Source organism: Homarus americanus, unplaced genomic scaffold (genome assembly GCF_018991925.1).
Source record: "Homarus americanus isolate GMGI-L3 unplaced genomic scaffold, GMGI_Hamer_2.0 scaffold53233, whole genome shotgun sequence".
In the NCBI taxonomy this organism is placed as follows: domain Eukaryota; kingdom Metazoa; phylum Arthropoda; class Malacostraca; order Decapoda; family Nephropidae; genus Homarus; species Homarus americanus.
Window position 1 is genome coordinate 2,908,089 of NW_024751660.1, and position 12,173 is coordinate 2,920,261.

General features: G+C 39.4%; 2 protein-coding genes across 3 annotated transcripts in view; both read left to right on the forward strand.

The window, feature by feature from the left end:
- Window positions 1-2,133: 2,133 nt before the first annotated feature.
- On the forward strand, window positions 2,134-7,557 carry LOC121854786. The gene is made up of 6 exons (XM_042349565.1): window positions 2,134-3,261; window positions 3,560-3,658; window positions 4,379-4,500; window positions 4,666-4,734; window positions 5,894-6,023; window positions 6,377-7,557. Exons 1-6 carry the CDS (start codon window positions 2,695-2,697, stop codon window positions 6,584-6,586), a joined length of 1,197 nt encoding a protein of 398 aa, XP_042205499.1. The 5' UTR covers window positions 2,134-2,694; the 3' UTR covers window positions 6,587-7,557.
- Window positions 7,558-8,112: 555 nt separating this feature from the next.
- The window catches only part of LOC121854787 (glycerol-3-phosphate acyltransferase 1, mitochondrial-like), a 90,618-nt gene continuing 86,557 nt past the window's right edge, over window positions 8,113-12,173 (forward strand). For both annotated transcript variants that reach the window (XM_042349566.1, XM_042349567.1), the window contains exon 1: window positions 8,113-8,216. The gene's annotated coding sequence lies outside the window, so the exon portion shown is untranslated. The remainder of the gene's footprint in view (window positions 8,217-12,173) is intronic.

Genomic DNA, 12,173 nt, shown 5'->3' on the forward strand with positions numbered 1-12,173 from the left:
ACATAAACCATTGACTCTTCAGGCTTCTATGCCCTTGACTCTTCGGGCTTCTACGCCCTTATCTCATGAGACATAAAGGCAAGCATGTACTTAGCATGCTTCCCTGTTGGGCACTGTAAACGCTTCTGCGCTTCACCTTACACAAGGATGTAGGGGAGTGCCCAATAAAAAAAATAAAAATACCTACCACCCTTCCTCCACCAGTGGGCGTAAAGGTGAGTGGGTAGGTTAGATTAAATTTGGGTGGGTGGATCAAATTAGATTAAATTTAAGTGGGTGGGTTAGATTAAATTTGGGTGGGTGGATCAGATTGGATTTGGCTCGATTAAGGTTAATATTTTTTTATGCTGCGTGTAATGAGTTATAGTGAGTCTGGCCCAATTTTTACGTTGGTTAAAGTTGGTATCAATTAGGATAGGAGTATTGGTTACAGGGGTGAGGCCAATGGGTTGACCACGCGTAAAAAGTTCCGGTGCTATTTCTGTGAATGGTTTGTGCTTTTCGATGTGTACACATCTGTTATCAACTTTGTTGTGGTATTCTTAAACGGGATAAATCCACCTTGTAGATTCAGATTCAGATTTGCCCCCGAGGGGGCTAGTTTATTGGGCACCCCTTTACATCCTGTGCAAGGTGAAGCGCAGAAGCGTTTACAGCGCCCAACAGGGAAGTATGAAAAGTTCATACTTGCCTTTATGACTCGTACATTAAGGGCGTAAAAGCCTGAAGGGTCATAGGTTCTGTCAAGTTACATAAAGTGAGAGAATGATGAGTGTGTGGGGGGAAAGTTCCCGGTACATTTTATCTGTTTATGGCAAAGAGTGGCAGGTCCCTAATAATATCAAATGCCAGGCCTGTGACTAGGAGGAGGGATATCTGGTCTGGGAGGGAAGAGGTGTTGGTAACGGCTGGGGACCTATAGGAGGAGGTCATAGGGCAAGTGAGGATGTAGTGAGAGAGGGTATGAGAGTCGGGTTGGCCACAAAGTTTACAAACAGTGCGGTGAGGCTCAAGGTTGCCAATGTACCACCTTGTAGAGACAGTTTAATATGGCTGTGGTTGCGAGGAAAATATATCTTTGGGAGACATTTGTATTTCAATAGCAAACACAGTATACATCCTGCCATGAGAATCACAACTTTACACTTTGATGAAAATTTTTGAAGAAGTTTAGTCTTTATTCCAAACAATAGATTAATTTTCATTTTGAATTTATATATTCAAGTATTGGGTGTGCCGCCGTAAGGTTATTGCCTCGTGTGGCTTCCTCCACCTGTGGGATTTATAACCTTGATATAATAAATATGGGGGGTTTTCAGTACAGTATTGACCTACATTCGTATTCCACCTTGAGAGTGAATCAAACTATAGTTTCTGAGCAGCAGAGGGACGACGGCTGCCACAGTTACTAGACGATTACTAGACCTCATAGGGGGGGATCTCTACTTTTAATTTAACATTGCAAAACTGTAGAGGGTGTTTTTATATTACATTTGCCACTAAATTCTCCACGCAGCTCACTCAATAGTCTTATGGTTTAAAATGTGAAAAGGATACTAAAATTGCCGCCAGGTAAGCGAGACGGGTGAGGTAAACGGCAATTTCCTGACGTTTGCAATGAGTCCTCCCTTATCCTTATTAAGGAAATGTAACCCACAACAGAAAAGAGCCATTTATTTTATCTTGTTCTGTGTAGGATGTAGAGATTAGTCATTGAAATGGAAAGTTGAGCGAAATCTATGACTAAATATTCAGTCAGAGGTTGCCTTTAAGAATTGAAACACGACTTTTATGATAATGTATCAATACGACGTCCATCCACCTTCGCACCTATACACAGTCTTACACTCACTGAGCACGGAGGTGGTGGTGTTCGTTATATTAACTGTGGTAATCGTGGATGTCAATGATGGTGGTACTGATCCGTGTAGTAACACCAAAAGCCTTTGTGATAACACCGATATTTTTCCGTTCGTCCTGAAATGAGAACGGAGCAGGTGGCCACGTTAGCAATAGCTGCGAGGGATGAGGCTAGTTTGGGGGCGGGGGGGACCTGGAGGGACACCAGAGTGACCGAACAAACTCCACGATAGTTTGTGACCACAAGGATAAAAAGTTTCAACATTCATCCCAGAATCTTTCTCGTAAATCATTTCAATATTCAAGAAGTCTTATGATTTATATAAATGTAATTAAGTCCAATTTCTCGCTGTTTTTCCTGGTTGGGCGAGTGGGTGTCGCCACAGTAAAAGCTCCTGGTGGCTGTCGCATAGTACATTTTCGAGGTACAATATACCGACGTATGCATAGTTCTTCCAGCACTAAGAATTCTTTAGTAAGATGAAAAATAAAGCATAATAATAATATCTAGGTCATGTCTATTGTTATCTTAGGATGACTGCGTAGAGTTTGCGAAATTAAAAAGCAAAGTGAATGGCAACGAGCCCATTCATCCTCAGTACTTCCCAGCAGTGCGTAACAACAGTGAATCGTAACCTGACAAGTGACGAGAAGGATAACGTAAATTGGGGTTATAAACAGAGTAACATCGCTTAAGCAGCATGTGTTACAAGATAAAAGTGAAAGTAACAAAAAAGAACAAATAATAACAACGAACGTCAGTTAGTGAGTGCATGGAAAAGGTGAATACGGAGTGTAATAAAGCGCAGTTAAACCAATGTTTACTATAAAGAAATGAAACCTGTGAAAAATATGAAGGTCAGCAGGAGTGTTTGGCCAGATGTCGGGTGGTTTGGGATATGTTTGGTGGTGGTGATGAGTGTTAGGACCTACCTGACGCGGTTCTCGTCGCTACCTGCGCCTCACACCATCTCCCTCGACTATCCCCAACTCCTGGTGGAAACTGCCCATGTTGTTGACGTAGAAGACCAACAGGAAGACGATGACAAGGCTTCTGCGGCAGCAAAGGCTTATCTGCAGCCTTTAGTAAGGAACAAAGACAGAACGCTTGATAGGAATTATGATATCGTTCAAACATCTGAGAACGACTTGTTGAACCACGCCGAGAGAGTTTTTCAAGGTATAGAAGTACCTCGTAGTCTTCATAATCGTCGATTAGTGAGTGCCAGTGACGTGAGGGTGAGTCACCGCTCTCCCTCAACTCTGAATCAACACCAATCTGAGGAGGAGAAAAACAAGGCACAGCTCCTGCGACGGCTTCTGACAGTGCCAACCACCACCTGTAAAAGACTGGTGAGGGTGGGAGGGCGCTCTTGCTTAGGAGCCTACGACGGGTCCAAGGTGGGTGTCATCTTTAGTTAACTCATGGCAAGATTATGATTTATTAATCTTTGATGGGTCTTATATGACATTAATTCTGTAAAACCTAAATTTTATAAACTTTTGAAATATTACTTTGAGTAATTACTCGTAAGCTAAATGACGTACATGCTGGCGAATGAAAACCTTATATAAACTTAATAAAGATTCTTAAATCACAGGAAACTTATTACAGCTTGTTACACGCCTGATTCATATACTGCAAGATAACTCAAACAGTATGCTGCAATAATCATCCTTAAAATAAAAATCTTTTCAGCTTGTGTGTTTCGATGCGGACGTCAGGCTTCAACCTCTCCGTTGCCTCATCTACTCATTTGGTGTTGGCAACGACTTCAGCTTCGACGAACGCATGCAGGTGAGTTACTGTCTTACTTCGACTGTTATATTTACTACTTGATGGTTTATTTACTTGACTTAATCAAATATTCTTGACGTTTCAAAAAGACTCATAAATTTACTATCATCCTCCCCCTCTTGACAATCCCTAAGACTCCCACAACCATCCTTCCCCTCTTGACAACCCCCAGAACAGTGTTTTTCAAACTTTTTTTACTGCGACACGCAGCCAGAACAACAATTTGAATTGCGACCCATTGAACCTAAGTGTAATGATATGAAATGAGTAAATCAAAGACAAACACTGTTAGGTTAAGTTAGGTTAGCTTAGGTTAGATTACGGGGGAAAAAACTACGATTACGAGTTTTTCTGCGCAAAACGGATGACATGAGAGGTAAAGAAAGAATCAGGAAATGCTCTCCTTGCAGTCGCTTCCTAGACTGTGGAGTGTACATTACAATAACCAAGCCTAAATTATGGTGCATTTATTTTTATTCTCTTATTTATTTTCGCGACCCATTTTATTTTTTTTTCTTATTTATTTTCACGACCCATTTTTATTTTGCGACCCAATTTATTTATTTCGTGACCCACTGAAGGGTCGGGACCCATAGTTTGAAAACCCCTGCCCTAGAAGACTCCCACAATCATCCTCCCCACTTGACGATGCCTTTAAAATTCTTGAATCATCCCCGCTCTCATAAGGATCTCTAAAAGACTACCCAAATCATCCCACAGGACTTCGGGTGTGAGGTGCACTCCTTCGATCACGACCAAGACCATGAGAACTATGATTACCGTGTGGGTCCCTTCGTCTTCTTCCACAAGGCCAGGATCGGTATCAACAACGGCTACATAAGGTTAGGCTACTGAGGCTACACGTGAAATTGGGTTCCATAGGCCCATATTTACATTATATTAATAGATTTTTGCAGCTTAATATTTTATGTAAGATCTTGTAGATTTTATTGTACTATTTATACACTTAAGTAAATGTTATTAATATATATTTGTCTTTATATCAGTTACTGTGAGAGGAACAGCAGCCTGTGTGAGTTCCCTCTCCGCTACCAGACCATGGCCGATATACGCAGGTATTTTTTATAAAAAAGGGGGGGGGGGGCAGACAGAGAACTGGAAACAAAGAAAGACAGACGGACAGAAATACAAAGACACGGAAAGATAGACGGACAGAAATGCAGATACTCATAGACAGAAAACAGAGACAAACAGATACATATACAGGGAAAGCTATGCGGAATAATACAGACCAACATATAGACACAGTTGGACATAGAAAGAGGCAAAGACAGACGAGGAAGTAGACAGAGACAAGGAGACAGGCGGATCAATACTAATAGAAACAAAAATCAAAATTAACACCATTTCTACCATCACCACCACCATCATCACTCCCATCACCACCGCCATCACTCCCATCACCACCACCACCACCACTAACACCACAATCATCACTCCCATCACCACCGCCATCACCCCATCACCACCACCATCACTACAACACCATCATCACCCCATCACCATCATCACCCCATCACCACCGCCATCACTCCCATCACCACCACCATCACTACTAACACCACAATCATCACTCCCATCACCATCATCACTCCCATCACCACCACCATCATCACTCCCCATCACCACCGCCATCACCCCATCACCACCACCATCACTACTAACACCACAATCATCACTCCCATCACCATCATCACTCCCATCACCACCGCCATCACCCATCACCACCACCACTAACACACCATCATTACTCCCATCACCATCATCACTCCCATCACCACCGCCATCAATTCCCATCACCACCACCACCACCACTAACACCACCATCATCACCCCATCACCACCGCCATCACTCCCATCACCACCACCACCACCACTCACCACCACCATCACTCCCATCACCACCATCACACCACTCACCATCACCCCACCACCATCATCCATCACCACCGCCATCACTCCCATCACCACCACCACTAACACCACCATCATTACTCCCATCACCATCATCACTCCCATCACCACCGCTCCCATCACCACCGCCATCACTCCCATCACCACCACCACTAACACCACCATCATTACTCCCATCACCATCATCACTCCCATCACCACCGCTCCCATCACCACCACCACTACCACCACCACCACTTCTACCATCACTATCACCATCACTACCATCACCACTTCTATCATCACCACCACCACCTGCAGGTCGCTGGGTCACGACACACGGCGAGTGAACTACCTCAAGATGGACATTGAGGGTCAGGAGTGGAAGGTGATAAGACAAGTCCTACTCCACACTCACGTCCTCGACACCGTCTCTCAGCTCTCTCTTGAGGTAAGTCTTACCTCTGAGATAAGTCCTTTAAGCCGAGTTTTTATTTGTTTTCATGGTGTTAAGTTCACAGGAAGCACTTCAATCTACATTATTAAAAGAACGAGATGATCAGAAGATAAGAATTTTCTTCAATATGGTTAGGTTAGGTTAAGAACCCATATATATTTTATCTTATCGTCTATTTACTTGATGTCGCGTACTAAAACATGTACAGTTCTATTATCATTATTATTATTATTATTATTATTATTATTATTATTATTATTATTATTATTATTATTATTAGTAGTAGTAGTAGTAGTAGTAGTAGTAGTAGTAGGCAGAACAATAACTATTGGTGGTGTGGTTACCAGGTTCATTTGGACGACCTGCGGGACACGACACTGGAGGGACAGCGGGCTGCCATCGCCGACTACCTGGCTGTGGTGAGAGGCCTCACAGCTCTGGGGTTCAAACTGATTACTTATGAAGAGAATGAACTGAATCCGCAATACGAAACAGTGGATGGAGTTCAGTTGAGCTTATATGCTGAGCTTTTATTTATACGAAGGCATTATACATAGACAGACTATGGCGTTGTATGTGAACGTTTCTTAAAATTAAATATAGAACTGCTACAAGATTAAAGAGTATACTGTAGCAAATATGCAGATTCGTTGTGATGATCATGATGTGAAATTTATATACTGTCATGAGGATAAGACATTAAAATAGATCTGATTAACTACTTCAAATAACTGATACGAAAATTAACACATGTACTGCACTGTAAAACATATTTAACCATCGAGATGTTAGCACCAATCATCAGTGTAGTTTACATTTATTATTTTGTCAATACCATAGTATTTGAAACTTGATTGCATTTTTGCTATGTATCTTAGTTTCATAACAAACGTAATGCATTTTCTTTTTTATTTTGTTTTCATTGTTCCTTGTCCTTTGTCGTGCCATCTATGGTTTATATATTGTTATACCGAGGCATAATTTAGTATTATATATTTTGTGAACTAGGTGTTCTGATTATTTTATATTCCAAGCAGTAGTTATTTTGGCAAGTTTGGGAAGATTTCTTTTATATGTTGATATATTTATTACCCATGTAAGAATTTTCTAGAATGTATTATGTCATTTTTGTTGTGATTTACTTATGTACTGTAAGCTTAGATCATTCGAGAACCTTCTAGGCGTATCTTGTCCCGACTTGCAATGCCTGGATGGTGCTAAGATGTTCTGGGCATCGTCTGAGCAGAGGTATACCGTATATATAAACACTGGCGAGCTGCCTAGGTTAAAAAAAGCCACAAGTTCAGAAAATGAAGGCAAACTTTTTCGGAGTGAGAATTGTGAACTCTTGGTACAACCTGTTAGTGTTGTGACGGCACCGAGTGTGAGCTCTTTCAAGGCGTACAGATACATTATGTATCTGTACCCCAGAACATGCCCTGTACTTGCCAACAGCGCATAACAGACAGACGTCACCAACCGCGGAATTGGCTAACGAGCCGATCAGTGGCAAAAAGGATAAAAATAAAAAATAACATACCTGCCGGGTTTTTCTTTGGCTGCATAAAACTTCCGTTTTCCAATGCATATATATGTGCGTTATGTACTGTATATGCTGAATTAGTGCGAAGTTGCAAGACAATTTTATTGAGAGAAAAAACATTTAAGATAACTGACATTAACAATAATCTCTTCAGTGACTAACATCTTTCAACAATATTTCTCATTTTTGCTTTGATAGCAAATCTTAAAAAAAATAGATAAAAAATATAAAAATGCACATAATTTTTTGTTTTGATAATGAATCTGAATAAAATGACGCGAAATAAAATATCTCTTGTAATGGTAGAAAGTTGATTTTATTGGTTAATGAACGTTACACCCAGCGCTGTCAGTGACTAAACGTAAAAGTGTTGATGTTAAAAGTAACCACGACATTACGTCGAAACAATTCATTCGTCAAGTAACAGGAAATAACAAAGCTATTATAAACTACCTAAAGCTTTAATAACAACTTTAGCTAAGGTTAAGTTTGAATTTTAAATACTAAAAAGACAAAAAAGATGGTTAATGGCCATGTTCGAGGTAGTTTTACAACATTCACATTTTTCCTTGCAGAACACAACAACACGAGAGAGTAAACTAGTGTTAAGTGCCGCCGCCGTCCATTATCACCTATTGTGACAAGTAAGCAATGGAAACAGTCGTGGCCACTTCTATTTATTTCTCTTTGTATTATATAACTACCCTACGAACTGGTAATGGGAGACAAGGAAGATAAAATGGGAAAAATTACAGTCTTGGGAAGGAAGGGTGGATGGCAACAGATCGAATATTCTCAGTATATGTCAAACACATCACTAGAAATTCACTTTGACTACGTTTTTTTGGGTGATATTATGGTTGAATTGACAAATTTTGCCATGGTTGGTATGCCCACACTGTTTAGTCTCTGTATATACTAAACCAGTGTGAATATTGATGATTTTAACGGAAGAAATATCCATCTCATCGGTCATGCTGAAGTGAACTGAATCAAGAGGCTAAAGCTTCACATTGTCATTTATATACATTATGAGGATACACTCCCTTATTAGTGTATGTGTGATTTGAGTATTTATATCATAAATTCATATTTTCATTTAGGAAATATTAACAAGAACAAAGTGTAGTGAATTTGGTCTGTATTCTTTTAGAAAAGTCAAAACTATGTTTTTCTAGTGTATTTGTGTGTGTTTTGATTGGTTCTAACCTTGATTTCCGTCGGAAGTTGCCTGTTTTTTAGTTATCGCCCCCTTCTACCCCCAACAAAATTGGGGATCATGTTGGGAACCGGGGTGGGGCTTTTTCCGACAAAAATCATGGCCAAGTGAATACAAATTACACAATAAAACCCGAGAAAAACATTTAAACCTAACCTTTTTTCTGGATGACCTAACCTAATCTTAATTTGCACTCCCTCGAGAGACATAGAGTGAGGGGCAATATGATAGAGGTGTATAAATGGAAGTCAGGACTGAGCAAAGGGGACATTACAAAGGTACTCAAACTATCCAACCAGGAGCGAATTTGTAACAATGGTTTTAAATTAGACAAATTTAGATTTAGGCGCGAAATAGGTAAACATTGGTTTAGAAATAGAGTGGAACAAGTTACCAAATATCATCATTAACTCGAATACGCTGGATAGCTTCAAACACAGGTTGGATGGATATATGAGCAATAGGGGTTGGTGTAAATGGGGCTGCCCAGTATGGGCCAATAGGCCCACTGCAGTTTCCTCCATTCTCATGTTCTTATCCTAACCTAACCTGACCTAACCTGACCTATCCTAACCTGACTTATCCTAACCTGACCTCACCTAACTTGGCCTCACCTAACTTGGCCTCACCTAACCTGACTTATCCTATCTGACCTAACCTGACCTAACCTAACTCACGGTGTTTTTACGTAACCAGACTCTCACCATATGAGGGAATCACTGTTATTTCTTACCTTATTCCGAATTAAAATCTTTACTGAGGTCGGAAGATCACCATGGGATCTAAAAAATGCTGTTGCTTGTTCGTTTTCTCCCCAAAATGCACAATTAACTTTATATAATGGAAGTGACACCCATCACAGACTTCCATGGTCGGAAATTAATTTGAATTTCGAAGCATGAGAGACCCAAAATCTCAATCAAATTTGATTGGGCCAAAAATACAACGAATTCTAAAAGCAGAATCCACAATTAATTTTAATTGGTGCAAAAAAAATAACGCTTTTGATTGGCCGCGTGACGTGTACGAGAACGCATGCGCATGACGATTTATGAAGGTAACAAGCTGAGTGGGAGGTCGGGTAGGCGATAATGGCTGAAAATTATTGGAATTAGATAGAGAAAGATTTGGCATGCGCTCTCTCCGTAAAGTATATGTTTCCGACGGTAATGTAATAGAAGAAAATTATCTTAAAATTAGACGTCTTTTTCTAATATGATAAAAGATTCGTAGTAGGAATGTTGTGTGAACTACAGTACTATAAAAATTCCTTAACCTTGGCCACAGTTTAGTCTGTATATACTAAACTGGTGTGAACATTGATGATTTTAACGGAAGAAATATCCATCTCATCGGTCATGCTGAAGTGAACTGAATCAAGAGGCTAAAGCTTCACGTTGTCATTTATATACATTATGAGGATACACTCCCTTATTAGTGTATGTGTGATTTGAGTATTTATATCATAAATTCATATTTTCATTTAGGAAATATTAACAATAACAAAGTTTAGTGACTTTGTTCTCTTTTATATTTCGTGAATGTTGGGTAAAAGTTCAATTGATTTGATTTTAATTTATATTGTAAGGGTTCATGCAGTACATGTATACATTTATAAACATTCATATAGAATAGGCATACAAATATAAACATTTAAACTACAAGTATACATTCATAAACATTCATACAGTACAAGCATACACATTTATATTCATACAGTACAGGCATACCTAATACATACTGTACATAATCATACATACATGACAAGCATGCATATACAGTATAAACATTCACACAGGTAATTATACATTTATAAACATTTCTACACTGCAAGCATACAAACATTAACAGTTACCAAGGCTAACACTTAAAGTATTAGTAATAGTTATTAATACGGTAATGTATGAGAACACCGCTACCACCAGAAGGAGTTGTTCGATTTTGTTCATTTTTTCCACAGATGTTCTTATCACTATACATAGGAAGTATTTTAAAAGAGCGGGTCAGTTGTAAACAAACAGACGACACGTGGTTACTTGGCAGATATTTTGGAGGAGTATTTACAGTAAGTAATTAATTTATTCACATACAAAGCACGTAGACATCATTTTAGTGTCATATGATAAGTTTTTCACCTTGTTTTGCCCCACAATTTCCTTCATCCTTCATGCCCTGCCCACTGCAGGTGATTTATGATTATAGATAGAGAAAAACTTATACCGGTAATTGAAATAAAAAGTTGTTGCCTCCTTCAAAATACTTATTATAATACAGTAATAAAAACATCTGTCGCAAAATGAATGAAGTCTAACAACTCCTTCTGGTGGTAGCGGTTTCCTCATAAATTACTGTTATTTCCAATGTGGTTACCTTTGATGGGCAAACTACATAGTTACTCCTCGACTTACGACCACCCGGACATACGACCGCCACAGTCGTACCAAAATTTTTTCAAATTACTGTACTTATTTTCGAGTCCCGGCGTTAGTGATTGCGCTGTGTACAGTAATGACAAAATATTCATTTGTAATTCCCTTTAAAATGGCTGGCAAGCGTAAAAGTGAGAGTTTCGTGGTGCTGAGAAGAAAAAGAGACACCCATTTTAGATTTTCTAAATTTTCGCATTTTCGACTTACGACCAATTCGACTTACGACCTAGATGTTGGTCCCTAACCCCGTCGTAAGTCGGGGACTGACTGTATATCAAGGAATTTTTGGTAATTGTGGTGGAGGATGCCTGATCATTTCCACCATTTATGTTAATTATGGTAGCTAATTAGAGTGGGTAAGTAAATCATTATAATATGCACTTGCTGGTTACTTAGGGTCACCTTTAATACTGGTATGTACAGTAGCTAAAGCAACTATTTGTGCAGGTGGGGGTCGATATGCTCCGAAATTTTATGTGTGACTAGTGACAGCTCTCATATACCAATATTTATCGTCTGTGGTCCCATAGTGTTTCCCACAAAGTATGCACAGATAGTTGTTTGAGCTACTGTACATTAATAACCACACTTGACCATCTTTTGCACCACCAATGACAGGAACAGCAGTATTTTATCATTTATGAAATATGACTGGAGCTGAACTGACCCCTCTATCATAACTAATTTTATCTAATTAGTTATACACTGATGATGAATGAAAACAGACTACTTACTGAACAATGCCAAACATAGGTACGACTAGATACATTGTTCTGTAGTCTGGTCTTCTTAAAATCACACACAGCTCATTGATGGTTTGTTTTCATTTACTTGAGTACAAAAAAGAAAGTTATTATTGGTTCATAATTTGAATGTGACAGCTCTCTTTTTGATGTAAGGTTAGCTAGTGCTTTGTTATTTCTAATGTCATATAACCTTCATTAGTTCAAGTC